The sequence below is a fragment of the Drosophila subobscura genome, chromosome E (assembly GCF_008121235.1).
Source record: "Drosophila subobscura isolate 14011-0131.10 chromosome E, UCBerk_Dsub_1.0, whole genome shotgun sequence".
Lineage (NCBI taxonomy): Eukaryota > Metazoa > Arthropoda > Insecta > Diptera > Drosophilidae > Drosophila > Drosophila subobscura.
The window spans coordinates 5,082,900-5,109,151 of record NC_048531.1 but is presented as its reverse complement, the minus strand read 5'-3'; the positions used below and the strand labels follow the sequence as shown (position 1 = coordinate 5,109,151).

The 26,252-nt window shown below is 46.9% G+C and overlaps 7 protein-coding genes across 11 annotated transcripts; 3 read left to right on the top strand and 4 right to left on the bottom strand.

The window, feature by feature from the left end:
• Nucleotides 1–891: 891 nt before the first annotated feature.
• On the bottom strand, nucleotides 892–2,930 carry LOC117892626 (protein 5NUC). The gene is made up of 6 exons (XM_034798978.1): nucleotides 2,722–2,930; nucleotides 2,527–2,662; nucleotides 2,220–2,476; nucleotides 1,886–2,162; nucleotides 1,517–1,829; nucleotides 892–1,463 (listed from the first exon to the last, which is right to left on the bottom strand). Exons 1-6 carry the CDS (start codon nucleotides 2,928–2,930, stop codon nucleotides 892–894), a joined length of 1,764 nt encoding a protein of 587 aa, XP_034654869.1.
• A 406-nt stretch (nucleotides 2,931–3,336) lies between these two features.
• On the top strand, nucleotides 3,337–4,008 carry LOC117892618. Its single transcript, XM_034798969.1, has 3 exons — nucleotides 3,337–3,399; nucleotides 3,462–3,785; nucleotides 3,853–4,008. The coding sequence occupies exons 1-3, from the start codon at nucleotides 3,337–3,339 to the stop codon at nucleotides 4,006–4,008; spliced, it is 543 nt and encodes a 180-aa protein (XP_034654860.1).
• Nucleotides 4,009–4,054: 46 nt separating this feature from the next.
• LOC117890560 (protein 5NUC) lies at nucleotides 4,055–7,650 on the bottom strand. Its single transcript, XM_034795492.1, has 7 exons — nucleotides 7,588–7,650; nucleotides 5,904–6,137; nucleotides 5,691–5,841; nucleotides 5,374–5,630; nucleotides 5,041–5,317; nucleotides 4,680–4,980; nucleotides 4,055–4,621 (listed from the first exon to the last, which is right to left on the bottom strand). Exons 2-7 carry the CDS (start codon nucleotides 6,128–6,130, stop codon nucleotides 4,071–4,073), a joined length of 1,764 nt encoding a protein of 587 aa, XP_034651383.1. The 5' UTR covers nucleotides 6,131–6,137; nucleotides 7,588–7,650; the 3' UTR covers nucleotides 4,055–4,070.
• Nucleotides 7,651–8,356: 706 nt separating this feature from the next.
• Nucleotides 8,357–11,474, bottom strand: LOC117890559 (protein 5NUC). 2 transcript variants are annotated; one of them, XM_034795490.1, is made up of 7 exons: nucleotides 11,321–11,474; nucleotides 10,427–10,672; nucleotides 10,214–10,364; nucleotides 9,900–10,156; nucleotides 9,546–9,840; nucleotides 9,193–9,490; nucleotides 8,357–9,134 (listed from the first exon to the last, which is right to left on the bottom strand). In XM_034795490.1, exons 2-7 carry the CDS (start codon nucleotides 10,663–10,665, stop codon nucleotides 8,569–8,571), a joined length of 1,806 nt encoding a protein of 601 aa, XP_034651381.1. In that variant the 5' UTR covers nucleotides 10,666–10,672; nucleotides 11,321–11,474; the 3' UTR covers nucleotides 8,357–8,568. The 2 variants fall into 2 exon arrangements, with proteins under 2 accessions (XP_034651381.1, XP_034651382.1); XM_034795491.1 differs by lacking the exon at nucleotides 11,321–11,474 and adding an exon at nucleotides 10,744–10,839.
• Nucleotides 11,475–14,269: 2,795 nt separating this feature from the next.
• Nucleotides 14,270–15,261, top strand: LOC117890355 (glutamic acid-rich protein). The gene has a single exon (XM_034795149.1). It carries the CDS (start codon nucleotides 14,462–14,464, stop codon nucleotides 15,050–15,052), a length of 591 nt encoding a protein of 196 aa, XP_034651040.1. The 5' UTR covers nucleotides 14,270–14,461; the 3' UTR covers nucleotides 15,053–15,261.
• A 1,889-nt stretch (nucleotides 15,262–17,150) lies between these two features.
• LOC117890684 (KH domain-containing, RNA-binding, signal transduction-associated protein 2) lies at nucleotides 17,151–22,271 on the bottom strand. 4 transcript variants are annotated; one of them, XM_034795667.1, is made up of 8 exons: nucleotides 22,178–22,271; nucleotides 21,220–21,593; nucleotides 20,585–21,161; nucleotides 20,423–20,524; nucleotides 20,129–20,355; nucleotides 19,725–20,068; nucleotides 19,291–19,670; nucleotides 17,151–19,003 (listed from the first exon to the last, which is right to left on the bottom strand). In XM_034795667.1, exons 2-6 carry the CDS (start codon nucleotides 21,503–21,505, stop codon nucleotides 19,941–19,943), a joined length of 1,320 nt encoding a protein of 439 aa, XP_034651558.1. In that variant the 5' UTR covers nucleotides 21,506–21,593; nucleotides 22,178–22,271; the 3' UTR covers nucleotides 17,151–19,003; nucleotides 19,291–19,670; nucleotides 19,725–19,940. The 4 variants fall into 4 exon arrangements, with proteins under 4 accessions (XP_034651558.1, XP_034651559.1, XP_034651561.1 ...); XM_034795668.1 differs by having other exon boundaries at nucleotides 19,296–19,670; XM_034795670.1 differs by having other exon boundaries at nucleotides 19,725–20,065.
• A 638-nt stretch (nucleotides 22,272–22,909) lies between these two features.
• On the top strand, nucleotides 22,910–25,807 carry LOC117890883. Its single transcript, XM_034795975.1, has 3 exons — nucleotides 22,910–23,348; nucleotides 23,407–24,053; nucleotides 24,113–25,807. The coding sequence occupies exons 1-3, from the start codon at nucleotides 23,048–23,050 to the stop codon at nucleotides 25,628–25,630; spliced, it is 2,466 nt and encodes an 821-aa protein (XP_034651866.1). The 5' UTR covers nucleotides 22,910–23,047; the 3' UTR covers nucleotides 25,631–25,807.
• Nucleotides 25,808–26,252: the final 445 nt, after the last annotated feature.

Genomic DNA, 26,252 nt, shown 5'->3' with positions numbered 1-26,252 from the left:
TTACACACTCGTACCATGCCAATCTCCATGAGGGGAAGTTCCAGCTTCAGCTTCAGCTCCAGCTTTAGCTCCTGCTCGCAGCTAGCAGCTCCAGCTCCTCCTTGGTACCACCTAGTTTTGTAGCCAAACGTCGACAGCAGATTGTGTTTATGTCGCCTACGACCACGTCGCAGTCAGACAGAACTGCAGATCGAGGAGGAGTCGAATGCGGATGCGGGTGTGTGTGTGTGCTTCTCACGACAGCAGCTTGGACTGTGACTGGGTCTAGGAATGGGTCTAGGGATGGGGATGGAGCTTGAACACGCCGCCAGTAGCCGCCACATTGAGGCCAAATCCAGGGGCAGAGGCTTGAGGTTTGCCTCTCTTGGAGCAAGGGGAGGCAACACGAGCTTGATGACTATTATGTGGGCAGAGGTCGGCGGGGTCCGTCAGTTCTATGCTGTTCTGTTTTGTTCGGGGCTGAGCGTGAACTTCTCATGAAAAGCCTAACCATGGGGAATTTAATAGTGCTTAGCACTACCAGAAGACAGCCCAGAACGACTCCAACTCCAACTGCGATTCAGACTCAGACTCAGAGACAGAGACACAGTCGCAGATACAGATAAGTAGCATTCATTTGGTAGTCAATTACAGGGAGCGACAGATGGAGTAGAGAGACTCAGACTCAGACTCAGACTCAGTCCAAGTCATGCTGGTAGCACCTGGAAATATGAACCTAAAGACCAGTGTCAGATCAGTCACAAGAAGTTGAGTTGAGCGCTGATCTGGAACATACTCTCGCACATGGCTGAGAGGTCAATGCTCAGTCCAGACACCGCTGATCGCTGTCCCAAGCGATTACGTAAGTAATTGGCAAAAACAGAAGCCCCCTGCGAATGCTAATGATAATGTCTACAGCAGAAGAACAGTCGTACATGAGTAGATAATGTAAATGTAAATGAGCCAAAGCCTTGCCAGAATCCTGTTGCAGCAGGACGATTTCTTCTCCACACTGATGATGCGATCCTCGCGCTCTGGGTAGACGATCTTGTGCTCCTGCAGATACCTGATCAGCGCCTCGCGATCATTCATCAGCAGCTTCGAGAACTCTGGCCGATCGGGATCCACAAAGTTGTGGCCATCGCCGCCAGACAGCAGGAACGAGGACACAATCACACCGTAGTACTTTTCCCTGTCGACGGACTCGTAGAAGGGGATCTGACAGTGGGCACACCTGGCGCGTATCGACGAGATGCGCTGGCCCTTGCTCCGGTTGTAGTTGAATGTGAGATGCAGTCCGGCCACCTGTAGGTAGCCCGCACCCGACTCCGTGTCTCGCTGATCGGCGGAGTGTTCCAGGGCCTTCATCAGGTGATTGCCACTAATGCGGGTGTAGTACAGGTCGCTGTCGAAGGGCAGCACCGTCATCACATCCGCCTCCGTGATGGCACCCGTCTGGCCCGGATCGATGGAAGCGCGAATCCCTAAAAGGAGTATTTAGGAAGCTTTCAGATTGAGTTAGCTTACGTGTCCCCACCTCCGGAATTCATCAACCCTATGGCAGCGTCTGTCCAGGACTTCCGCTGACCCGCCTGACCTGGCTGCTCCAGCACTCGGGCATAGACCAGGCTGTCCGCGATGAAGTTGCCAAAGTTGCACTCGCCCAAGCTGCAGCTGGTCCGATCTCCGTTCAGGTACACCATGGTAGTGCCCACCACGTGGCTCTCCATGTCGTCGATAACCTTGCGCTTTGTGTCCAACAGCTCCTGGACATCCCGACGTGGATGTACTGACTTGTCCAGCAGAATGGGATTGCCCCTGAAGCTCAACATGTTGCCGCCATTGTCGAACTGCCGAAGGGAATGGAATGGTAGGGCCAAAGTGCAAGTTCTCTTCTGACAATTACCTCAAGATCAATCCACCCCAGATACTTGGTGAAGGCATATGCCTGGAGTACGAGCACCTTGATCCCGTCCGGCTTGAAGATGATGGTGGGATAGGGATCCTCGGGCAGCTCCCTGCTTGGGGGCTCGCCCGTGTAGAGGAACGTGTGCGATTGGCCGCCCACAACGATGTCCACATCCGGACAGTCCCTGGCTATCTCCTTGTCCCTCTCGAAGCCGGCATGTCCCAGAGCTATGATGATGGTAGCGCCCTGTTCCAGCAGCTTCTTTGTCTCTGTGCTGCAATGGAAAAAATTAACCCAATCAAGGATTCAATGGACTGCCAGAAGCCTCAACTTAATGGCGAATATCTCGTTGGTGAATTCCACATCATTGGGCTGGACACGGTCCTTGGTGTCGGGCCGTACATAGCCCACAACACCGATCTTTGCCTGCAGCTTGCTGATGATCGTTGAGCGAAGCAACTGCTTCGTCGTCTGCAGCTTGGGCACCTTCCGCAGATCCAGATTGCAGGCCAACACGGGGAACTTGACCAGCTCCAGAAAGGACAGCAGACCATCGACGCCATCATCGAACTCGTGGCTACCCAGCGCCTGACAGGACATTGCATTAGCAGTAGCTAGGATTTAGAATATTCTCTCACCATGGCATCGGGGGAGAGTAAGTTCAGCAGCTGGGCCACCAGTGTCCCCTTGTAGATTGTGTACCAGGGTGTGCCCTGGAACGAGTCGCCGCCATTCAAGTAGATCACCGATCCCGCCTTCCTGGCCTCCGAGACACTGAAAAATCAAATCAGTGGACTGGCTATCGATCATCCACACATTCCATGGCCACTCACGCCGTGGCCACGCGCCCAAAGCCCCCGAAGCAGTGTCCCTCATCATCCTCCGCCATCAGGCACTTGCCACCGCTCTCCGACTGCGGATCGAACCACGAGTGCATGTCGTTCGTGTGGAGCAGCGTGAACTTGATCCCGCAGCCCTGTCGCAGCAGAAACAGAAGCAGCAAGCCCAAGAGCAAGCACTGGAAGGTTGGATTCAGATTCATTCCGCAACAGATTGATTGATTGAATGGAAAACAAAAGGAGACTAGACTCCGTATGCTGTGAGTTGTGTATTTGCATGTTTATCTTGTGGTTTATGTATTTTCTCTACATCTACATTTTTGGTGCCTGCATTTTACATGCTAAATCATTGCCTACTTTTGGGCTGCCGGCATTTTGTGCAGAACTTTCGTTGGACAATAATGTGCGATCTGCAGATGAGCAGATAAGCGTTTATTATGATCCTGTATTTTATATGTCTAATGTTTGTTAGAATTAGCCGCTTTAGTGCATAGATTAATTGCTCATAGAAGCTTATTTAATTGCTCAATTTCGAATGGCAATTAATGATCAGATTTGATGACCAAAAATCGTTGGAAATTTTTTTAGTTTTCGTTGGACCATCAAAGCATGAGCATGTGCACCAACCAGAGCTTGGTGCAGCTCATCGTGATACTGTGTTTAATCACCGAGGTAAGGATGAGCCACTTAATATACTTAATAATCCTTCTATAATAGTGTTAAATATTCCAAAGTTCACTTGTAAATTTGAGTTTACCAACATCAAATGCAATTGCGTGGATGAAGCATACTGCGCTTTGGATGAATGTTATCTGAAGTCGATCAATCGGACCTACAAGTATTTGTCCATAAAAGTTCACTTGCTAAAACCTCCCATTACCAATGTCAAGGTGCGAATGGCGATGTTCAAACGCTACAATGGATACAAGCCGTTTCTCTATAATATTACTTTCGATGGCTGTAAAGTGCTTAAGAATCGCAAGTATAATCCAGTCGCCAATTACTTTTTGGGCTTTTTTGAGGCGCGATCCAACATGAACCATTCATGTCCCTATGATGTAAGTTTCAGCTGCTTCCAGCTTCGATTTGGGTGACATATTCTAATTGTTAATTCCCTCCCGGCAGCACGATATTATTGTGGATAAGCTGCCCGCCAATGTCGTCGATTATCATGCCACAGCGATACTGCCCTTTCCGGAAGGTAACTACCTCGTGGAATCCAATTGGTATGTCGATGACATCGAACGAGCTGCCTTTAAGATCTATGGAACTCTTTCATAGACGAAGAAAACCCAAAGCATAAATAAATGATTGTCTGCTGATTCATAGAAGTTTAATGAAGCTTAACTAAGGACACGCATCACCAAGGAGGAGAAGAGCAGCAGACACACGGAGGCAAGGAGGCCACTCGCCGCGCTCTTGAATATAATGCGACCTTCGACCTCCGGATAGACGTAGTCCCGCTCCCGCAGATACTCTCGCACTGCCTCATAGTCGTTCCTTTGCAGCCGCTGGTGCTGTGGGTTGTGCGCCTCCTGGATGATGTGGCCATCGCCCCCATCGAACATAAACTCCTGCACAATCACATTGTAGAAGGCTGCGTCGTCCAGGTCGCTGTAGCTGGGCACGCGACAGGCGGCACAACGAACCTGCACCGAGACGACGCGGTGTCCCTCGGGCTTGCTTGGGTTGTAGACCACGTGGATGCCGGAGACCTGCAGGAAGGGTCCGTCCGAGTCCTTGCCACGGGCAGCCGCACCGTGCTCAAGGGCATTGCGTAGCGTCCTGCCGGTTACTCGCGTCACATAGAGGTGATTGCCCCAGGGCAGAACGGCCAGTATGTCGCTGTCGGTGATCGAGCCATCCGACTTCTTCTCGATCGAGCTGCGTATGCCTGAAGATCAAAAGAAGTCAATTATGGATCACATGGAGCACTGGCAGACACTACGAACCGCCTCCCACCATAAGAGCGATAGCAGCATCTGTCCAGTAGTCGCCACCCTGCTCCTCGCGCACCCGACTGAAGACCATCGCATCGGTGAGCATGTTGCCCAGGTTGCACTCCCTGTCGCGGCACACCTCCTTGCGTCCCTCGAGATGGACCTTCGTGTGGCCCACCACCGACTTCTCCAGATGTATCACACTGGGTCGGTACACCTCCAGCAGGTCCAGCAGATCCTGTTCCTGGCTCACCGAGGCATTCAGCAGGATAGGCGAGCCATCGAACTCAATCAGATTTCCCTCCGCATCGAACTGGAAGAGCCAGTAGAGTCAGTTATGGGTTATGAGGAGTATCTTTGATGTGGCACCCACCTGCACATGGATCTTGCCCAGATACTTGGTGTAGGCATAGGCCTGCACCACAGGCACCTCCTTGCCGCTCTTCTGCCTAATCACCGTGGGATAGGGACCGTCGATGTGTTCCACATCGGGCGGGGCTCCGTTGTAGAGGAAAGTGTTTGTGTGGCCGCCAATCACGATATCCACCTCCGGGCAGTTCTTGGCTATCTCCTGGTCCTTCAGATAGCCCGAATGGCCCAGGGCAATGATTATATTGATGCCCTGCGCCTTCAGCTTCTTCGCCTCAGCACTGTCAGGAGTGGGACACAATTATGGAGCACAAATGTAGCGAATATTAACACTCACTTGATGGAAACCACTTCCTCGAAGAACTCCACCTCACTCTGGAGGGTAAGCTGCTTGGTGTCTGGCGTCAAGTAGCCAATCACGCCGATCCTGGCGCCCTGGGTCTCCAGGATGGTGGAGGGAACCAAATGCTTGGTGGCAGCCAACTCGGGCACGTTCCTCAGATCCAGATTGCAGGTCACCACCGGGAAGTTGACCTCGTTCAGGAAGGGTATGAGGCCCTCGACTTTCTCATCGAACTCGTGGTTGCCCAGCGACTGGAAAATTAACTCATTAAGATCAAGAATTGAGCAGTTCTAGTGCTGATCTCCACTTACGATGGCATCTGGCTGCAGTTTGTTGAGGAAGGCGCTGGCAATCTCATCCTTGAAGATGGTGAACCAGGCAGTGCCCGTGTAAGTGTCGCCAGCATTCAGATAGAGGACGGCAGTTCCACCATCCGCTGCCTCCTTGCGGTACTTGCGAACCCTAAGGGATATGGATTACATGAGCTACTCCTTGCAGAGGCTGCTGCTCCTTCTTCTACTCACTCGTAGGCCACTCGGGCGAAGCCTCCGTAGCACTTGTCCGTATTGGCATCCTCCTGGGAGCACGTGCCGCTGTTCACGTTCGTCTGCTCGAACCGGGCATGCATGTCATTGTTGTGCAGGATAATAAACTCTGTGGCCACACTCGACTTGCGCTCAATGGGATTCCCTTGGGAATGGTGAGCCAGCAGAATTGTGACCAGGAGGCAGTAAACCCAGTGTAGGTACATCGTTGAGCTGCAGGGGGAACTTCGTCATTGTAACGCATCCATAAACATTTCCCTTATATCTCTAGTTTTGTAATCAACAATTTTGTGTTTATGGTAACTATGTAGTAAAAATCTTTACGGCCATTAACTGTACGTCTGGGAGAGTCCTCACTGTCTGCATGTTTTTAATATAGAAACTTGGAAGTGCCAAGCGACACTCCATGTCCCACTTCTAGTAGCTTCTAGTGCCTAATTATAGTTAAATGTATCTTTCTGTAGCACTCGAGTGATAAATATTGTGTGTAGGATCCCCATTATCGATTTGTTCGCCCTGCCCATGTACCATGACATATCAAAACAGAAACCGAAATTCGAAACCCAAAACGAGTTAGCAAAAGTGCGATATAATAATTAAAGTGAATTCAAATGATGACTCGCTGCTCCGCAATGCCACTTTGAACCTAATTAATTTGCGTGCTCAGCAAAAACCAAAAAATCTTTTGGATCGCGCGCCACTGAGAGTGCCAATGACTTTTTTTTGGGGGGGACAGTGGCCCACAAAATATTGCGGTCAGGCAATTAAAAGATCGCATCTATTTGTGATCTCATCTCCTTGATCAATGCTCAGCAAAAAATAATTCTCAATTAGTTTGATGCGCGATGCTTTCATGGAAATGTATACAAAAGAGGCCAATCAATTGGGTAACGGAAAACAAACCATATTTCAGCAAAGTATTCGCAATGTAAATAAAACTATAGCAAAATCCAGAAATCCATAAATCATCGGAGATTTTTGCACAAACAAAACCTTTGCACATGCCTTAACACACTTGCAAGTTAAATGTATATAATTATATGAAGAATTCTATATAAGAATTGTGTGTGCACAGCTTGAGCTGGAGACCAGCTTTTGGGCTGTGAATGGGTGCATTTTACTTCAATACAAAATTGTTCTTATGAAGATCACTTAATGCCATCACTTAATATAATCTCACTTGCTGTTACTAGACGAGAGCACGCATACACACAGACTTATAGGTCGACTTTTGACATACACACAGAGTCAGCTGCTGGCGGCATCAATCAAAGCGGAAAATTTTCCAGCTTGTGGTTTTGTAGGGGGATTTTTTTAACAGGTGCTTAACATTATATTGGATAATGTGGAAGCAGGTAATAATATGCTCAGGGATCGCCTGATAAAACGGGATGACGAAGATTCTAAAAATGTACGAAACAAAAGGTGCCACAAGGACTTCGAAGAGTCCTGCTTGTCGATCATTTAAAAGATGTGGGGGCCGCTTCCCCCCAAGACTTTCATTTGTTTTATTTTATATTTAGTTTGATGTTTTTTGAATTGCACGGACAATTAGTTCTAGCAAGTTGTGTAAGCGTTGGTCAGGAATTCATGAACACTGATTGATGTGGCATTCACTTAACAATAATTGCATATTAATACGCGATCGAAAAATAAATACAACCTTTGCCACCCGTGTCTATAATCGCACTGAGCCACCTACCCATCCCGAGCACGGTCTGCCGATTCCGGGCGCTGAAACTTATTGCAGCATGTGCCGTTTGCCGGTCTGATTTGTTGTGACTTTTATCGAAATTTGCTTGTTCACGCCATTAATGACGATCGTCTCGGCAATAGAAGGAGAGCAGCAAAGAACTTTCTCCGTGTCTCGCTCTCTCTCCCTCTTCTCCTCGAGCAGAGCAACGGTGCAAATGGAAGCTTCTTAACACTCGCTCACCCACGAAAGAGCTTCGGCTACGCAATGAGAGCGGGCGCAGTGCCGCTCTTTAATGCCATCTCTGTCACTCAAATGCTTGCCTATGAAAAGTGAGAGTAAGTTGACCGCAACACAACACAAAAGTTAATTATAAACGGACAAGCTTTGGCTAGCTTCGGGTGTCGAAGTTTTTGATACACTTTCAAGCCGAGCATTGCTACTTCTTCTTCGAACGATTAATGCTAATTCTTATCCTGGGATCAGCTGCCTCTCCAAATTATAGTACTCTTTGGAAGTGTATATTATATGTAGAATGAGAGCCAAACAAAAAGCACGTTGCCTGTCACAGAATGGAAGCTGTCGTATCTTATCGTTCGCGAAAAAAGTGCCAAGGAGAACATTGTCGTGTGGTTTTTGCAGTAGATCAAAGCAAACAAATACTCTCATTAATAATAGGTGGCATTTCTGTACCGCAAATAAACCGAAAGGTCCATTGGTTGATGAAGGTTGAAGGTTGATTTAAGTAACGATTTGCACAACATTTATTTGCAATTATGCTAAGATATTGTACATAGATTAGATGCCTTGGTTAAACCATAAAAGCGCAATTAAACGAACGAAAAGAGCATAAATACGCCGTCGTATGATCTATAAATTGAGCTAGTGGCAAAGATTTTGCATATTTTATGCTTTGCTATGGAGGGAGAAAGCGAAGAGAAGGATTTTTGTTTAGTTTAGGAATCTTGTGGCCAGGGCAGAGATCAGAACGAGGGCGATGGACGCCACAATGCTGGCCCCCGAATCATCGTCGCTCTTCTCGTGAATGAGAATACGATCCTGGATCTCGGGATAGACGAAGTGCCGCTGCATCAGGTAATCGGCGACGACCTCTATGTCGTTCCGCTTCATGCGAATGCTGAGGGGATCGCTCTCCTCGGTGAGGGTGTAGCCGTCGCCGCCTTCCAGCAGGAACTGGGGCACGATCACGAAGTAGTTGGCACTCTCGTTGACTCTGCTGTACTTGGGCACGATGCAGGTGGCGCAGAGCGCCTGCGCGGAGACCAAGCGATGACCCTCGTCATTGTTGTAGTTGTACTCCACCTGCAGGCCCGACATCTGCAGGAAGCCGCCGTTCGAATCGTGAGTCCTCACAGTGGCCGAGTGCTCCAGTGCCGCCAGCAAGGTTTTACCCGTCAACCTGGTGATGAACAGATCGTTTTGGAAGGGCAGCACGGCAAGGAGATCGCTGCCGGTGATATTTCCAGCCGCATCCTTCTCAATCGGAGCACGAATGCCTGCAGAGAAGTCACATTTAGATAGTCGGCTTGGAGTTAAGCCTTTTGATGGACCTACCTCCTCCCTGCATCAGGGCAATGGGTGCATCTGTCCAGTATTCGCCACCCTGATCCTCCAAGACGCGAGCGTAAATCATGGCATCGGTGACCAGGTTGCCCAAGTTGCACTCCCTCAGCCGACAGACGCCACCGCCCTCGAGGTACACCTTGGTGTAGCCCACAATGGAGTTCTCCACGGCGGTCACGTTGGGTCGGTACACCTCCAGCAGATCCAGCAGATCCTGTTCCTGGGTCACCGAGGCATTCAGCAGGATAGGCGCACCATCAAACTCAATCAGATTTCCCTCCGCATCGAACTGGAAGTGCAAAGAGTCGAGTATCGCTGCAGATTATGATCGTTGTGGCACCCACCTGCACATGGATCTTGCCCAGATACTTGGTGTAGGCATATGCCTGCACCACTGGCACCTTCTTGCCGTTTCCCTGCACCACTGTCGTGGGGTAGGGGCCACGCACGGCCTCCTGATCAGTGTCCGTGGGAGCGGCAACGGGCTGGCTGGAGTCAAGGAAGGTGTGCGAGTGTCCGCCAATGACAATATCCACCTCAGGGCAGTTCCTGGCTATTTCCTGGTCTCTCAGGTAGCCCGAGTGGCCCAAGGCAATAATGATTTTGATGCCGTCAGCCTTGAGCCTCGCTGCCTCAGCACTAAAGTGGAAAAAAAATAATAATTCTATTCGCAAATATAAACAAAAGAATGAACTCACTTAATGGCCACAATTTCATCTACGTATTCCACGTTGTTCTTGAAGGAGAGAATCTTGGTGTCTGGCGTGAGGTAGCCAATCACACCGATTCTAGTGCCATTTGCCTCGAGGATCGTGGAGTTGGCCAGCTGTTTGGTGGCTGCCAGGGTGGGCTCATTGGTCAGATTGAGGTTGCAGGCCAGCACAGGAAATTCCACGTCGTTCAGGAACGGCACCAGACCCTCAATGTTCCGATCGAACTCGTGATTACCCAGTGACTGCAAAAGGAAGTGGGGATCTAGTCTTGCTCGGAACATGTGGCAGTAGGAACTTACGATGGCATCTGGCTGCAGTTTGTTGAGGAAGGCGCTGGCAATCTCATCCTTGAAGAGGGTGAACCAGGCAGTGCCCGTGTAAGTGTCGCCAGCATTCAGATAGAGGACGGCAGTTCCACCATCCGCTGCCTCCTTGCGGTACTTGCGAACCCTAAGGGACATGGATTACATGAGCTACTCCTTGCAGAGGCTGCTGCTCCTTCTTCTACTCACTCGTAGGCCACTCGGGCGAAGCCTCCGTAGCACTTGTCCGTGTTGGCATCCTCCTGGGAGCACGTGCCGCTGTTCACGTTCGTCTGCTCGAACCGCGCATGCATGTCATTGTTGTGCAGAATAATGAGCTCCGTGGCCACATCGGCGTTCCTGGGAGCAATCGGTGTGGAGCGGGCTGTTGGGGCCAGCACGGCCAGCAGCCAGCAGGCGGCAATGAAGATGGTCTGGGCAGTTGGCATTTTCGCACTGGAATGCCAAAGGTTAACCGCTTGATTAGGCAGATATATGATTAGAGATATGGGTGTGTAATCAAGTACCGTAAATCAAATACGAAATGATAACATTTGAAGGGTCTTGTATCTGCGCTATTCGAAGCCCTTCCGGTTGGCTAACCAACTCATTTGATGTGTTATCGCTGGCCGTACTTATTCACAAATATTTATCAATCACGAGCAATGCCTGAATCGCAATTCGAATCAATTAATAGTATGGTTTACTGCATTGACTTAAATCTAATCGGCAATACGAGCTTATCAAACACGCGGAACGAACTCACCCACCACCACCACCCCATTCACCCAATTCCATCCAAATGATCGACAAATTTTCGGTGACTGCCAGTGCGACTGTGCTGCCCCATCGCCCTCCACTTAATTAACTGGTTAACTGGTTTTCTTTAACAGCTGTGAATGGTTATGGCAATGCACGAATTCCGACTCAGAATCGGAAATTTGGGGCTTGAAATGAAGCTCGAAACGCTCTCCGCTTGGGCTCTCTGCTCGGCTAATGGCTAATGAGACACTTAAGCGAAATCTGCTTCCGATAGACGACGCCACAGCCAACTCAAACAGCAACTGAGGGACGTACGCGATTTGGCCGTTGAACGCTACTTACATGCACTCGTCACACGATCCACGGGCTAACTGACCCGAAATTGGCCAAAACAGCAACACATCGCACAACCGTTATAGCCGAACAGAGCACGGAGAAACGACAGCCCAAAAATTGACTGTTTCGCCGAGCGGGCGGAGTGAACAGATTGCGATAACGTTTCGGCCCTGGCACTGACTCTGGCTCTGACGCTGGCTCTGGGCTCTGACTCCGTCTGTAGGTAGCTCTCGCAGCGGAGCGAGCTGACTGCCATTATTTATTTGTTATTAACGTTGTTTTTTTTCCTGTGCATTATTATATTCTGGTTGTTATTTGTCCAGGGGGAGGTGTCTGAAAACAGCGCTTATCTCCCGCTTCTTCAGTGTCTAATCGGATGGGCTGGTGTTAGTTGGTGGTAGATAATCGAGAGGACTAATAGATTGTCAGCCTATTCAGCCTATACTCGTACTATCTATGTCTGTATCTGTATATGCGAATACCTGCTGAGTAAATGCCAATTAAACAGGAGACAGGTGCTTGTCGCTAAATACGTAGATCTTGATGTTCCCACGTAGAAACCTTGCCGGGAATCACACCGAACTTAACACTAAAAGGAGGCTCCATTTGGGAGTGCACTAAACTCGCACTTGAAACGAAACAATTCGCTTAATCAGCGAAACTTTGCAGAGGATCATCGAATTCCATTGCAACCGAATATTACGCTCGCACACAGTGAGTATATTTTGGTGAAATAAAAAGCAATTCCATTGATAACAAAGCTGCGCCTTGTTGTTGCTCTCCATTGATTTATGAACCATTCGGGTGGCATGGTAACCCACAAAAAGTAAAAATCCAATAGATTCAAACTTCAAAGTAAAGATTCGAAAGATTTATGTGTCTGCTGGCAGAAAGTGTCTTTCAGTAGGAGGCCGATTAAAACGATTATAATTGCTGCGTTTATTTTTTGCGCTTATGTGATGATCATTCAATTGGACGCGAGTGAGTGCGCCGCACACTCTCTCGATCTTACCTCAATTATCTGCTGCCACTTGCCGAGCGATCTTTCAAACTGTTCAATCACATGTGTCCACATACAATACGAGTATTTGGGTACAAACTTATGTACATACATACACATGTACGAGTGCCCCCACATCTGAGCTGGCAGTCAGTCAACAGCTGTGCGCGTTGATGATGTATTTGGTCTCTGTGGTTGGTTGGCACTCGTCGTTCAGAGCTGGATGGGCCTAAATTACTTTGGGGAATATTATGTAGGTACTGCCCTCGCTGTCGTTTAAATATACACACCACAAAGAACACAAAGAACTAAGCAAAAAATAACACAAAAAATGCTTAGTAAAGTTTACCACGTAACCGAGAGTGTCGAAGCAGAGCCACCAAAGAAGGGAAAGCAACAACATGAAATATTACACAATATCAAGTGCGAGATGATAAAGAGATAAAATAATATATGGAGGCTATTGTGGTTGGCACAACACATGAATATGCACATGTACATTTAGGCATGTGACTATGAGCAGATTGATTATAAACTAAATGATATATTATACACTGATACATGGTTGATTAATTCAATGAATGAGATAGGATTGATATTGATATTGATATAGAGATAATGCATGCGAGTACAGACTTCACCTACCCTACAATTGTATACCCAGATCCAATAATACATTTAGCAATTAATACACAACCATTCATTGAAAATTCAAAAGAAAATCTCCTACGAAATTATAGACAACACCAAATAAATTCTACATGAAAGTTTATGGTTATGCGATATGCGACTCTATTAATTCATCAAACAATTCAAATTCAGTTTAATTAAAAAGTATGTCACAGATCAATCGCAAATCAATCGGCATATTTCCTTGGCCATAAATTCTAATTGATTGAGGGGGGAAATACAGGCTACAAATGGTCAAGATTATGCCAAGAAATAAAAGCTGGGTTTGTTTGAAATATTATCAGTACATGGTTAGACCCACTATAGTTGGTTTTTTTGCTCACTTAAAACCCCCAAAATAATAAATAGAATGCTCATAAAACAACAATCAAGTGAAACTTTGGTTGGTTGACAGAAGTAAACAAGATTTGATTGATATTTGATTGCCATGGCAACTGCAAATCCCATCCTACCCCTAGGTGTTGTTACACCTAATTTCTCTCAGTGCACACACATAGGTATGGGTGTGTGCACTTATCATTGCAATGGCAGGTCAAACTCACGAATCGTCGGCATCGGCGCAGTCCTCGGGGGCAACGAAAATCGAAGAGATGAATGTGAAGCGTGCCAGCTGCAAATGCCCAAAACGAACCAGCCATACCCGAAGCAGGGAATACCCTACAGCAATAAAATAATCCACAAAAAAATATTTTATATTATGGAATATAACATAAAATAATTTTATGGCCATATGCCTAGAAAAAAACTACAAATTAGTGTGCCAGAAATCTCCCTTAAGCGTAGTAGTCAGTTCCTCTAGCCGAACCAAAGGGATCTCCTCGTTGCGGGATGAACAGCCACGAGACAACAACAGCCAAACGGAAAGGGAAAGGGCAACGGAAAGGGATGGGGGCAGGACATCGAATGGTGGTGGCAGAAGCAGAGGAAGCGAGAGCCAAGCTGTTGCCACTGCGCTGCTGCTGCTGCTGCTGCTGCTGCGTCTGCTGTGGCGGCTGCAGCCAGAGAGCAGCAGCTTGCCAGGGGTTGTTGCAATATCCTGCTCCTGCTCCTGCTCCAGCCGCTGCTGCTCCTCGCCTCTATCTGTATCCTGTTGCCTTCCCGCTTCAGCTGCCGCTGCGGCAATGGCTGTGGCAGTGGCAGCAATTCAAACAGCTGCAACAATTTTTTTCGTCCTGTTGTTGTTGGGATTTGCTTTTAATTTCTTTGGGTCGTCGGCACATCCCCTAATGCCACCGTGCCGCCCTGCCACTCCGCTATGCTATCTCTGGTTCCTGTGGCACTTGGGGTTGGAGTTGCCAGTTGCCCCTTGCCAGTTGCCAGTTGGTTGCCGGGGTGCATTCGGATCGGAGCAGTTGTTGTCAGTCGTTGCGATCGCCAGGTTAACGAAGGTTGTGCCGCGGACAGTCGCATCCCATCCCAAACCCTATCCCAGAACGTAGCCAGAGTATCTATCAGCCATGTCGGGCAAGCTGATTATGAAGCGCAAGCGTGCGGATCAGCCGAGCAGGAGGCAGCAGGAGCAGCAGCCGGAGGAGGATCAACCACAGCAGCAGCAGCAGCATATACAAAATCAGGAAGAGTTAGAGGAGCAAGCAGCGCAGGAGAAGCGCCACCGACCTCTGACGCCACCTGCCGAGCAGCCATCCGAAGGATCCGAGGAAGATTCACCCAACAGAATTCTGCTCGAGGCACTGCAAAAGATCATGGAGCTGCAGTCGGAGCTGGATGCCTTCGAGCAGGATCTGGATGAACGCGATGGCTACCAAGCGGCAGAGGCTGATCAAGAGGAGGACGAGGAGGAGGAGGAGGATGATCAGGAAGAAGAGAGCGTAGAGGATGAAAACCTGGACGCCGAAGTAGCTGCCCAATTCGCACCAGCCACTCCTACTCCTGGAGAGCGCAGCCAGGCCGAGGCTCTTGGCTTCGCCATGTGCGCCCGTGAGACTCTTCTGTTCCTGCAGAGCGAGGGCATCCCCACCGAGTCGCCGCTGTACCAGACGCTCCTCGGCAAGCTGGTCGGCCAGAGCGATGGCCTGCTGCATGCCTAATCGAGAGCCGAACGAGCCGGGCCTCCGCCCCTCATTCTAGTCACTTTGCTGCGATCTCATTGCAAGTAAAACGAGAGGGAATCCTAGGGGTTGATCACATCCGAACTACGGGGTGGGTGTGTCACCCAGGTATCCCATCCGCATAATCCTAAGCTGTTTACTCTAGTCAATTATTGTGAAGCAATATAAAAACGAGCGAAAAACAACGAAATAAACGAGAAGGGACGTGTGAGACGCTTCTTACGCGTCACAACTTTTATACCCGGCACTCAGTACTACATCTGCATCTTAGCGGTTATTTGTCAAATTTTACATTTTTTCTTCATCTGCCATCTACATCAACAACACTACTCACGCCAACACGCTCCTTGAGCTCGCCACCCTCCCCTAGAAACACACACTGCAGAGTCAGGGCAGAGTCGCGGCAGAGGCAGCGGCAGAGTCAGGGCAGAGGCGGCGGCAGAGACGTGTCAGGGGCAGAGGCCAATAAACTGAAGTATCTTTTGGGGGCTGCTTTTGTTCTCAAAAGTATAGCATACTTTCAGGCTGAAAAGATCCCAATTACAAAATAGCGTAGGACAGCCATATCCTGCAGTCCTTGTGGTCCTTGATGGACTCAAGCGATACAGGAGACTCGTACCTTCGCCAGGAGGCATGCCATGTCCTGATCCGACAGGAAACAGCCGAGTTATAGCGTTGAAGGGGACTATATAGAAAAACAATATTCAAATGGCATTATCCTTAATGTCCTAGCACCCGAAGTGATCCGGGACATTTTCCCGATCCCGAGGAGGCGTGACATGTCCTTTTTCGACAGGAAACAGCTGAGCTATAGCCTTGTAGAGATTAAAAAGAAAAAACAACGTGAAAATGGCATTAACTAAAATGAATTGAAAATTTTCCGGCCGAAAACAGGAAAATTTTCAGACAAAGTACCAGGCGAACAGAAGTCAGCAGAAGGTTACTGGTTTCCATGTTTTTTCACTGTGTCAAAATCTGGATGCCATGAAACCGAAATTCATTTTTCAGTCGCCAATCGGATCCAATCGGATCCCAATTTGGTGATCTGATAGATATGGTCATTCCCTACGGAATGGCGTTTTTAGTTTTCTGTTATCTTCAAAATTGTAGGTTTGGGAGGTTTTCGCCCTTTTGCGGGGGCGGAAGGGGGCGGCGCTCATTTTTGAAATACACTGGTTTCAGTGTGAGCATACAGCAGTCTGGTGCCAAAATTTGGTGGCTTTAGCTCTTATAGTCTCTGAGAACTAGCCGACAAACAAGACGGACAGACGGACGTACGGACGGACGGAAAGACGGACAGACGGACAGACAGACATGGCTCAATCGACTCGGCTATTGATGCTGATCAAGAATATATATACTTTATGGGGTCGGAAACGTTTCCTTCTGTGCGTTACATACAACCGTTATCTGCACAAATACAATATACCCTATTTACTCTTCGAGTACCGGGTATAATAAATATACTTATATAACCTTTACTCTTGGGGACGAATTTTAATGAATAATGGGAATAAACTGTTCTTGGAACACTTTGCGATTCTTTAAGGGATTTGTTACTGCGATTTCCAGTATCATAAAGTTTTGTGAATCGCAGGGGTTATATTTCCATAAAACATTTACCCTTGCACACAGTCCATTAGTAATTAAAAAATGCTTAGCACGCAGGTATCTGCCACAACAATATTTTTTTGTGCAAGTCCCTCGCCACGCACCTTGGAAAATCTCCAGAAAAGATCATAAATATAAACACATCTTTGAATTTATTAATTGTCCATACCTTTTAAATATATTTATTGATTTATTTATTATTTTGTGTTATTTAATTTTACATATGTATAATAATTAATGAGAATAACTCAATCTCAATCGCAATATATTATTTCTTTGAATTCTCTTTGTAAGTATATATATCTATGTATATGGTGTATATATATTTATTGTTGTTGTTAGGGCGGGGGAAGTTTTTTATTCGATTATTATTGAAATTGTTTATTTTTCATTTTTTTAGATGTTCTTTTTTTGTATAATTTGTAACAACAATAATTATTTGTAATAAATGGTTGCATTTCCTTTGTTTTTTTGCTATTTCATTTATTACTGATATTGTTTTAAAATCTAGCTTTTAATTGTTTTCAACAATTTAACGTTTCACATGGTTGTAAGTAAATGTTTCTTAAGTGTTTTCTTTGTTTTTGGACAAGATATTCTTTTAATTTTATTCGATTTGATTTGTTAAGTCATTGCATTATTACATAATTAATTGGTTCGCTCGGATCTGATCTCCAAAGATAAATGAAACATAGTATTAAATAATAACAATTATGTATTGATGTCTGGATTGGTGACCCCGCTGCGATTCATTTTTGACCTCACCACTTTCCTACATATTTTCATTTGGCACACGCTTGCTTTTTCTTTCTACTTAGCTAATATAAAAAATCTAAATTAAATCAGGTTATTTAACCAGAACAAAAACCTCAAGGTTCGCAACTGTTTGGATTGTGGGTATTCAGAGTTACATATATTAAAGGTGATTTCATTATTCTTTAATACATTTAATCGACAGGGCGGTCAACGGCTACCCGTCTCGTTGTCTTCAAGTCAGAATGATCGTAATCGAGATACTTATTCCTCTTTGCTTGCCCTGCCCCGTGCTGCGGCTTAAGTACATACATACATAGTTTAGTATCGTTATAATATCGTATTAGTTAGTTATCTGTTTTACTTAGATTTCGCATATGTTTTAAGTTAATCGAGTATTCATTTGTTAATTGTTATTTTAATTTACGTTTGTTTGGCTTTAAGTATTCTCTTTACTCTGTTATTGTTGTCGTATCTTGGGTTTTAATAAAGTAATCATTTGCAGCATTGTCCGTATATGGACCTGGTATTCACAATCTCCGAATAACTTGCCTATTCGAATATTTAATCGTGTATTCATGTGTTCCGTTAGTTATTTGTATTTGTTTTAGTATTCAATAGATTTAATTTATGTTGAAATGTCGAGTATTACATAACTTTGTTTAGGTATTTTATCGTTTGTCGCTTGTTGCTTGTTTGTATCTCCAACGTACGCTTAGTCGAGTTCAGTTAATAATGTAAATATTATTTAATTTGTTTTTGTATATATATATTTTCTTTAGCTTTATCCGTATTTTTATCGTTAGTTTTACTTCGTCAAATATATATGCATATATAAATAAAATTATGATTTCAAATGTGCCCTCTGTAATTATTTCATATATTCATGTATTGTATATATGTATATATTTATATTTATTTAGTTATTTAATCTCATAGATTTTGTCTCGACCCGACCGGACCCTCAGCCCCAGGGCTGTCTGTCCCCTATACATAGCTTTGTCTTGCTTCGTCAGTTGAATTTTTCTTTGTCGGTTAAACTATCTCTCAACTTTGAGCTGAGCCGCGCTCCTTGTTATTGATTCAACTGCCATATCGATTGTAGCTCTAAGTATCCATTCCATTATCTTATAGATGTCTTGTAAATATAGATAAAAAATCGGACAATATATATATTTTATATATATGTGTATGTATATGTGTGTGTGTGTATATATCCATCTTTGACACAATTGTATCGTTTGTAGCCCACGCAAAAGTAAGTTTCAATCTGTAGATCCAGCCTCATCTTCATAGAACGTTAATCCTTGCACGCAAAAATATATATATATGTATAGTATATATAAATGTATGTATATGTTTTGTATGTTTCCATTTTGTAAATATTTCTCCCCTCGTCCTCATCCCCTATATCATCTCTTATGCATTTAAGTGTACAAAGTATTTGTGATGTAGTTGTTGATGTTGATGTAGTTGTTGATGTAGTTGTTGTATTGTTGAAATCAGAAAAACTGCACTGGCAAGAACGGAAATGTACCAATATGTAGCGAAGAAGGAAAAGCAGGTCTGTAAGAAAATGTTAATTGTATTTAGAGAGATGTTCTTGTTGTCGATCAATGCAAATAGATGCTTCGATTCACCAACGATCTAAGCTTTAGGCATAGTCTATCATTTTATATCATTACAAATTTAAAAAGAATCTAAGAAAGCTAAAATCACATTGCATTGTCGCATCTATTTGCATCGACTCGGGGCCGTTGCGTGTGCAAGGATGAAGGAGTTCGTTCTCTGTTGAATGGTTGCTTTTGATGAAGTTTTTCTGTTCTTTAAAATTGCTTTTTCAATCAAAATACCTTACTAATAGCATATCTGGCACTGTAGCGCTTGTAGTGGTGTTTCTGTTGTTGTTTTTGCTGTCTAATGTGTGAGTTTTGCTGCTGATGGCATTGGCATTTGCGTTGGCATTGGTTGTGGTTGTATTGGCACTCTTTTGGCCAGGCATAGAATCCATTTGGTTGAGTGTACGAATGTAGGAGGATATTGAAAACGTAACATCGTTGTTGCTATTGCTTTGGTGCATGTTGTTATTGGTGTTATTATTGTTGCTGTTGTTGCTTTTCATGGCTTTGTTACAATTAGTAGTGTTTTTTTGGTTGTTGTTGCTCATGTTGCTGTGGGCTGATAGCTGCGGTGGGAATTTTGGTTGCGACTGATGAAGTTGCTGCTGATTTGGCTGAAAGCAAAGATCACCAATCAACATCATGTCTGATCATGGATTTCTGCTCACCTTGGAGCTGCCACTGGCGTGGTAATAGTTGTTGGGAGTTCTGTTCTGTGCAGTTTGGCCCTCAGTTCCGTGGCTTGGCGTAAAGTTTTTGCTGTGGTTGTGACTGCTTTTGGTTGGGTCTTTCATCGTCAGATTGTGGTTTGCTGATACTGGATTTGTGGCACTTGTTGCGCCGCTCACTCGACCTCCGCCGGCACTGCTATGTCCCAGTAAGTTTCACCTATTAACATGACTGCGATTGTGATTGGAACTGAGGCCAGTGCTTCCAATTGCATTCGATTGTGAGCCGCCGCCGCCGCCGCCAGATCCATGCCCTCCGCCACCACCACCACCACCACCTCCTGCTATAAAGGGAGGGTCAATTAGAGCGTTACTTCGCAATGGAAATCGTTAGCCAAGCTCACCTGTATAGCTCGGAGAATGCTGATAGTAGTCCCGTCGACCGTACTCCGGCTCATAGTCCGTGTTATCGTAGTGACCACCACCACCACCACCACGCCCACCGCCACCGCTATTGATGCTACCCACACCTCCAAGTATACTGGTGGGCGGTCCGTGGCCATGTGAGCCATAGGAGTAGCTTTCGTACGACTGATGTGGGTCATAGCCAATGCCATCATCATAGCCTCTGCTGTAGGAAATGCAACAGGTTCAATAACTTTGCAGAAAAACTGTAACCGAAATGCACTGAGACCCACCCATATGTCTCATCCATGGCCGTTCTGGCCTTTTCCAGTATGGACATCACCTTCTGCTTGGGTGCGAGCACATTTTTGCTGAACGACGACTGCTGTGAGCCCCTAAATTAGAAAGCGAAACAATTAGAAGGTCAACTTTTAGCTTTGAGCTCATTTTAATACCTATAAGTATGATGCGCTGTGTTTTTGGGACCGCCAGCGGTGTTGGCGGGACCCCCGCTCATCAGATTGTTGCCGCTGGGCATGTGGGGAGGCTTTTTGTAGCCACTTTTGGCGTTGTCGTTGTCATTGAGGCTGGTGCTGTCCATTAGCTCACGCAGCTGCTCCTGGCGAATGATGTCATTGCTGTCGGGTATCAGATACTTCCTTAGCTCGGCCATGGCATAGGCGATCCGTGCATATGCCTCTGCTGGTGGAGCTATCGTTGATATCTCCACATGCAGGTCACTGTTGAGGTGCGCATATTTGGGGTCCTTCGAGTTGCGCAGTTCCTCCTCCTTGACGCGATCCCGCATAGAATTACGACCCAGAACTGTCATTTTGCAGAGCGTCTCCTCCTGCAGGCGGCGCAGCGAGTTGCCCTTGGGCCCCAGAAGTTTGCCAACAAAATTAAACTTTGGATGCTCTCTGATTGGCACTAGGACACGCTGTGATATGCGAAGCGGCTTCTCCCGGTAAATGTCTGCGTACTTCTGCTCCCGCGATGGTATGCGGCCCGTTGTCTGCACTTTTTCAATCTCTGCAAAGACAAGAGGACATTAGTTGGTCAAGCAATCTGGCATTCCACCGCCACTTACCGCCATCCAAAAGCTTTTCGCCAATGGGAAACTTTCTGTCCATGCGGTTTCTTTCGGCCATGCAGTCGCGTATGTATTCATTGGCCTTCTCGTTTATCTGCACACTACCATTGCCATCGCCACCATGATGGCTGTGGTCGTGAACGGAACTGTCACCGTTGTGGGCACCAGGCCCACTTCCCGGGCCGCCTCCGCTGCCAGCAGTTTTGCGCGGCTTGCCGCTGTACTCGTTCTCGTCATCATTGTACGGGGAGAAGTCGCCATTGCCGTCGTACTTTTCGGTCATGATGCCCGTGTCCGTGGCTTAGGTGAAATTTGGCTGCGAGCGAGCGAGCGAGCGAGCGTTGGAAAACAATGCAGGGAAGCTTGGCTATCTGAAACAATCAAAATCAATTAAGCGGGGACGGGACCACATGACAAGGCAGGGCGAGCAACCCTCGGGGGAAAAAGCGCACAGAAATCACTTTTTATGAACGCATTCATATTGACTTGCAACCCACACGCAAACACACGCACACACGTACACTGTCACACACACTTGCACACCCAGAGGCAAGCTCTGGGGGCAAAAACAACCACCGTTCGAATTTCAACGCCAAATAAAAATTGTTGCCCCAAGCTCACAGCCAATTCGCTTTGGTATGCAGAACCGGTAAAAATTGTAACTTATTTCATAGGAAATCCCTACAACAAATAGTTGTTCTCTCTTTTTCAGCTTTTCAGCGCCTTGTTTGGTCCAGATACTGCACTGCTGCGCCAATCTGCTGTCTCTCCCCTGCTGCACTTTCACTTTTCAGTGGGACGCAGTTTTTCACCTATTTTTTTCTGTATTCGTATTTCTGCAATTTGCATTAATTCAATTTCAGCTGCTTTGGCAAAGATAATGATAGTGTGGTTTTGGCCATATATCGCTGCACTGCACTCCTTTAGGATGGATTTAATGAATGTCGTTAATTACCACTGTTTATGAGCGTTCTAAATATATTTAAAATGTAATTTAAAATTGCGAAAAAACTGCAATTCAGAGTGACTGCGAAGTTATTGATAAAATATACCGCCTGACCGTCAGAAGTATACATTCTCGCTTTTGAAAAATACCGTAAATACTCAGAGGATAAAACGAACTCAACCCACTTCAGCCCCATTTATTAAACAATGTTCAATGCAAGAAATAAATAGATAAATTGAGAGTGCATTTTACAAAATCTGCGGTTTTTGCTTGGTATTAATTTTTATTGTGGGAGATAACAACAGCAAAAACGTACTTGGAACGTACTCCCATTGGAAATGTCCAATCCAATTGGAGCATTTTCCAATGGGATTAACAGCAGGATATCCATCTGAACGAAATTTATGATTAAGTTTAAGTTTAAGATCAGCTTGGAAAGCAGAATTGTAATTTAATTGATGAAAATAGTGTAAACGTTCCATGCCCACACGCTCAACGTTTTATGCTATATTTTTTTGTTGACCTTTTTAGTTTAAAATTTAATTTTGAAAAATATAATAATTTGAGAATTGTTTGATAAATCGGAAAAAAATTATAGTCTTAGCGCTGAGAATCCTAACTAGCTGGTAATATTAAGCTGGAAATCAAAATCGGGTAAAATGAAATGGGATATACAGTGTACTTACGGAATACTTTTGTATGTCTTTGAAGGTCGTGTGGTATATTTTATTCCATTAGCCAGCGGTCACACTGATTGTTAGGAAATTGCACGGAAAAAGTAAATTGAACAACAAAGAATTCAACTGAAATTTGTAGGTGCCGGCTGTTTCCAGGATATGAGTCACCGGCCAGTCAGTCCGTTAAACAGATTGCCCAAGCATGTCCGATTCTAAGAGCACCAACTCCTGCGTGGAAACGCCCACAGCACCAGAATGGCTGTCGAAGCTGGAAAACCGACGCGAAATGGTTACACTGAACCGCTCGAAGCTGGGACATGAGAGTGGGGCCGGGGCTCCCTGCACCGAGTGCAAGGACAAGTGCCCGGGCCTGGATCTGCACTTCTGGCGGAAGGTCTGCCGCAACTGCAAGTGTCGCAAGAATCAGCATATGTGCACGGATGATGACGCCACCGGCTGGGCGCAGTTCGAGATTCTCGGGCAGATAAGGGCCAAGCCAGCATGTAAGTGGTTCATGGGAAACAAAGCGAATAATTCATCACGAATGGTGCTCCCATTTAGATATCAAAATCAAGGCGCTTGCCAGCCAGCCCGTGCAACTGGAGTGGGTGCCCCCGAACGCGGCACCCGATGTGGTCACGGACTACATGGAGAAGTTGGGTCCTGCCCAGATTCCCGTGGCTGGCAGCGATGCGGCACACAGGCGCAAGCAGCAGTTGGAGTTCCAAGTGCCTCCACACGACCTGGATGCTGCGCTGTGCGACGGCTTATCTGAAACAGAGGCCCGCCAGCTGCAGCAGTATGTGCAAAAATTGCGCGAGCAGTGCGTGGGGCAGGGAATTGTTGTGCGCGTTGGCAACCGCTTGACACATGGCCATGTTGAGCATGTGGCCAATCCCCCACCAGTCCACTCGGAAGCAGCGAACAAGACCTGGCAATATTTGGGCCTCTTGCCCGTGGCTGATGCCACACTGACAGAGCTGCTGTCTAATCCGAAGGTGAGCGATGCCTTGTCCAGCCAGGTGAATGCCCAGCCCAAGCTGCTTGTGGCCTTCTCGGAGCCGTTGACCGACTCAATAACTCAGTTTGAGGAAAACGGCGCCTTGCAGGCCCGCACCAAGGAGAAGCTGCTGGGAATCAGCAAGCCTGCACTGCAAAGCCTCGTCACCCATGGCGTCATCTATGACAAGGTGCTGGGAATGCTCCAGGTAAGAATATGCTCAGATTTTGATGTTCAATTAATTCTTCACATGGAATTCCTGTTTAGGAGAAGAACCTGAACATTTCAAGGGATCCCAAGCTCGGACCCATTGCCGAGTTCCGCAAGGAGTACGTGAACAATCCACAATTCAGGGCAGAGATCAGCACCATCTGTCCGCAGCCCATGACAGCGGTAACGCCACTCAAATCCGCTCCAGCTACTCCCTTCAATTCTCCGCTGCCGCTCAAGAATCCGGTGCAGGCCAGATTCGGTGCCCAAATGCGACAAGACACGCCCATGCGACGTGTTAAGTTCGGCGGCGTCTCGACCATTGTCTATGACTGCGGTCTGCCTGCCAACATTGACTATGAGCGTGATCCCGTCTTTGCCCAAATCATACAGGCGGAACCGCTGAAACAGGCGCTCCTAGAAGTACGCGCTGGACGCCCTCCTCCGCCCGTAGTCATTGCCAGCTCACCAGCTGCCGTGGAGAGCCTCAGCCAGTTGCACGGACTGTCGCCCACAACCAAGGGGCAGCTGCAGGAAGCCGGAGTGGATAGGCACATGCTCCACTCGGCTGTGGCCAATGGTCCGTACTACGATCGACTCTTCCGCAGCCTCCAGGACAAGGGTATCGAACACGACAAGTGCCAGCTGCTGCAGCCCATCAAGCAGGTGCACGACTGGCTGCTGAACGACGAGCAGCTCCTAGAGGACATTGACAAAGTGTTCGCAGAAATGGCAAATGCCAGTCGAGACATTGCCTATGCAAAGCCCTATGGGAACTTGCCCACCTCCCAGAGCAGCGATTCCGGCTTCCATTCGAAGCCTTCGACCCCAGGCTATGGTAACGAGGATCTTACACCCGGCCAGGGCAAATTCACCACCATTCCAGGCATTGAGGACATGAACATGTATCCCAATTGTGCGGGCATGCCGGAGCAGTTCCAGCAGCTGCGCCTCCAGGGCAACGAGCCATCAGCCAGAGGTGAGCCCGTGCCCGGCATCAACTGCGGCGATTGCAATCAGCCCATTGGCTTCGGCGAGGTGGCCGTCAAGGCGGAACGTGCCGGCAAGGAGATTGCCTGGCATCCCGGCTGCTTTAAGTGCCACACTTGTCGCGAGCTGCTGGCCGATTTGGTTTACTTCTTCCACCAGGGACAGGTGTACTGTGGCCGTGACTTGGCCATCAAGCTGAAGATACCACGCTGCAAGGCGTGCGACGAGCTGATCTTCACCAAGGAGTACACAGCTGCCGAGGGCGCCACGTACCACATCAAACACTTTTGCTGCTATCAGTGCGACGAGCCGCTGGCCGGACAGCAATACATTCCCGACGAGAAGTCGAACATGCCGCTGTGCCTGCAGTGCTACGACAAGTTCTTTGCCGTCAATTGTAGGCAATGCCAGCAGCCCATCGGTCCAGCGGACCAGGGTGTGGCCTGGGGCGACATCCACTGGCATGGCCAGTGCTTTGTCTGCGCTGGTGTCCAGTGCTCAAAGTCGCTCATCGGCGGCCGCTTCTGTGTCAAGCAGGACTTGCCCTTTTGCAGTCCCACCTGTGTACGCAGCCGCATTCCATGAACTCCGAACGAGGATCCACTTGACAGTATTTTAATGTGACTGCACAAAGTATCTAATAATGTAACCCCAATATGAATATCTGGCTGAATGCAGCAGACTCAAAGTGCCTAGAATAGATTTCAATGCAACGATATTTACAAACTCCACGAAACACTTTTGCCGTGCCAATAGACCAAATACGAGTATACATTTTACACAGAATATTTACACATTGAAATGTTTTATATATGTATACAGGAAGCCAATTTTATAACGCACACGAATTTTGAATAAAGCCTTTTATATTTAAAAACTGCCCATCTATCGATTGTCTATATCCAGTAGAACTCTCCAAGGAATAAAAGTTTTTTATACCCGGTACTCGAAGAGTAAATAGGGTATATTGTATTTGTGCGGATAACGGTTGTATGTAACGCACAGAAGGAAACGTTTCCGACCCCATAAAGTATATATATTCTTGATCAGCATCAATAGCCGAGTCGATTGAGCCATGTCTGTCTGTCCGTCTGTCCGTCCGTCCGTCTGTCCGTCTTGTTTGTCGGCTAGTTCTCAGAGATTATAAGAGCTAGAGCCACCTAATTTTGGCACCAGACTGCTGTATGCTCACACTGAAACCAGTGTA

Excerpts from the sequence above, each read along its gene's own strand:
- LOC117892626 (XM_034798978.1), bottom strand. The coding sequence starts at position 2,930 with ATGAATCTGAATCCAACCTTCCAGTGCTTGCTCTTGGGCTTGCTGCTT. Across the intron at positions 2,477-2,526 it reads TACTCTCCCCCGATGCCATG|GCGCTGGGTAGCCACGAGTT; the intron begins GTGAGAGAATAT and ends ATGTCCTGTCAG. Across the intron at positions 2,163-2,219 it reads AACGAGATATTCGCCATTAA|CACAGAGACAAAGAAGCTGC; the intron begins GTTGAGGCTTCT and ends TTTCCATTGCAG.
- LOC117892618 (XM_034798969.1), top strand. The coding sequence starts at position 3,337 with ATGAGCATGTGCACCAACCAGAGCTTGGTGCAGCTCATCGTGATACTG. Across the intron at positions 3,400-3,461 it reads TACTGTGTTTAATCACCGAG|TTCACTTGTAAATTTGAGTT; the intron begins GTAAGGATGAGC and ends AATATTCCAAAG. Across the intron at positions 3,786-3,852 it reads ACCATTCATGTCCCTATGAT|CACGATATTATTGTGGATAA; the intron begins GTAAGTTTCAGC and ends CCCTCCCGGCAG.
- LOC117890560 (XM_034795492.1), bottom strand. The coding sequence starts at position 6,130 with ATGTACCTACACTGGGTTTACTGCCTCCTGGTCACAATTCTGCTGGCT. Across the intron at positions 5,631-5,690 it reads AACTGCAGCCAGATGCCATC|TCGCTGGGCAACCACGAGTT; the intron begins GTAAGTGGAGAT and ends TTAATTTTCCAG. Across the intron at positions 4,981-5,040 it reads TGGGCAAGATCCATGTGCAG|TTCGATGCGGAGGGAAATCT; the intron begins GTGGGTGCCACA and ends TGGCTCTTCCAG.
- LOC117890559 (XM_034795490.1), bottom strand. The coding sequence starts at position 10,665 with ATGCCAACTGCCCAGACCATCTTCATTGCCGCCTGCTGGCTGCTGGCC. Across the intron at positions 10,365-10,426 it reads TTCGCCCGAGTGGCCTACGA|GGTTCGCAAGTACCGCAAGG; the intron begins GTGAGTAGAAGA and ends CATGTCCCTTAG. Across the intron at positions 9,491-9,545 it reads TGGGCAAGATCCATGTGCAG|TTCGATGCGGAGGGAAATCT; the intron begins GTGGGTGCCACA and ends TTGCACTTCCAG.
- LOC117890355 (XM_034795149.1), top strand. The coding sequence starts at position 14,462 with ATGTCGGGCAAGCTGATTATGAAGCGCAAGCGTGCGGATCAGCCGAGC.
- LOC117890684 (XM_034795667.1), bottom strand. The coding sequence starts at position 21,505 with ATGACCGAAAAGTACGACGGCAATGGCGACTTCTCCCCGTACAATGAT. Across the intron at positions 21,162-21,219 it reads CGAAAAGCTTTTGGATGGCG|AGATTGAAAAAGTGCAGACA; the intron begins GTAAGTGGCGGT and ends TTGTCTTTGCAG. Across the intron at positions 20,356-20,422 it reads GCCATGGATGAGACATATGG|CAGAGGCTATGATGATGGCA; the intron begins GTGGGTCTCAGT and ends CATTTCCTACAG.
- LOC117890883 (XM_034795975.1), top strand. The coding sequence starts at position 23,048 with ATGTCCGATTCTAAGAGCACCAACTCCTGCGTGGAAACGCCCACAGCA. Across the intron at positions 23,349-23,406 it reads GATAAGGGCCAAGCCAGCAT|ATATCAAAATCAAGGCGCTT; the intron begins GTAAGTGGTTCA and ends GCTCCCATTTAG. Across the intron at positions 24,054-24,112 it reads AGGTGCTGGGAATGCTCCAG|GAGAAGAACCTGAACATTTC; the intron begins GTAAGAATATGC and ends ATTCCTGTTTAG.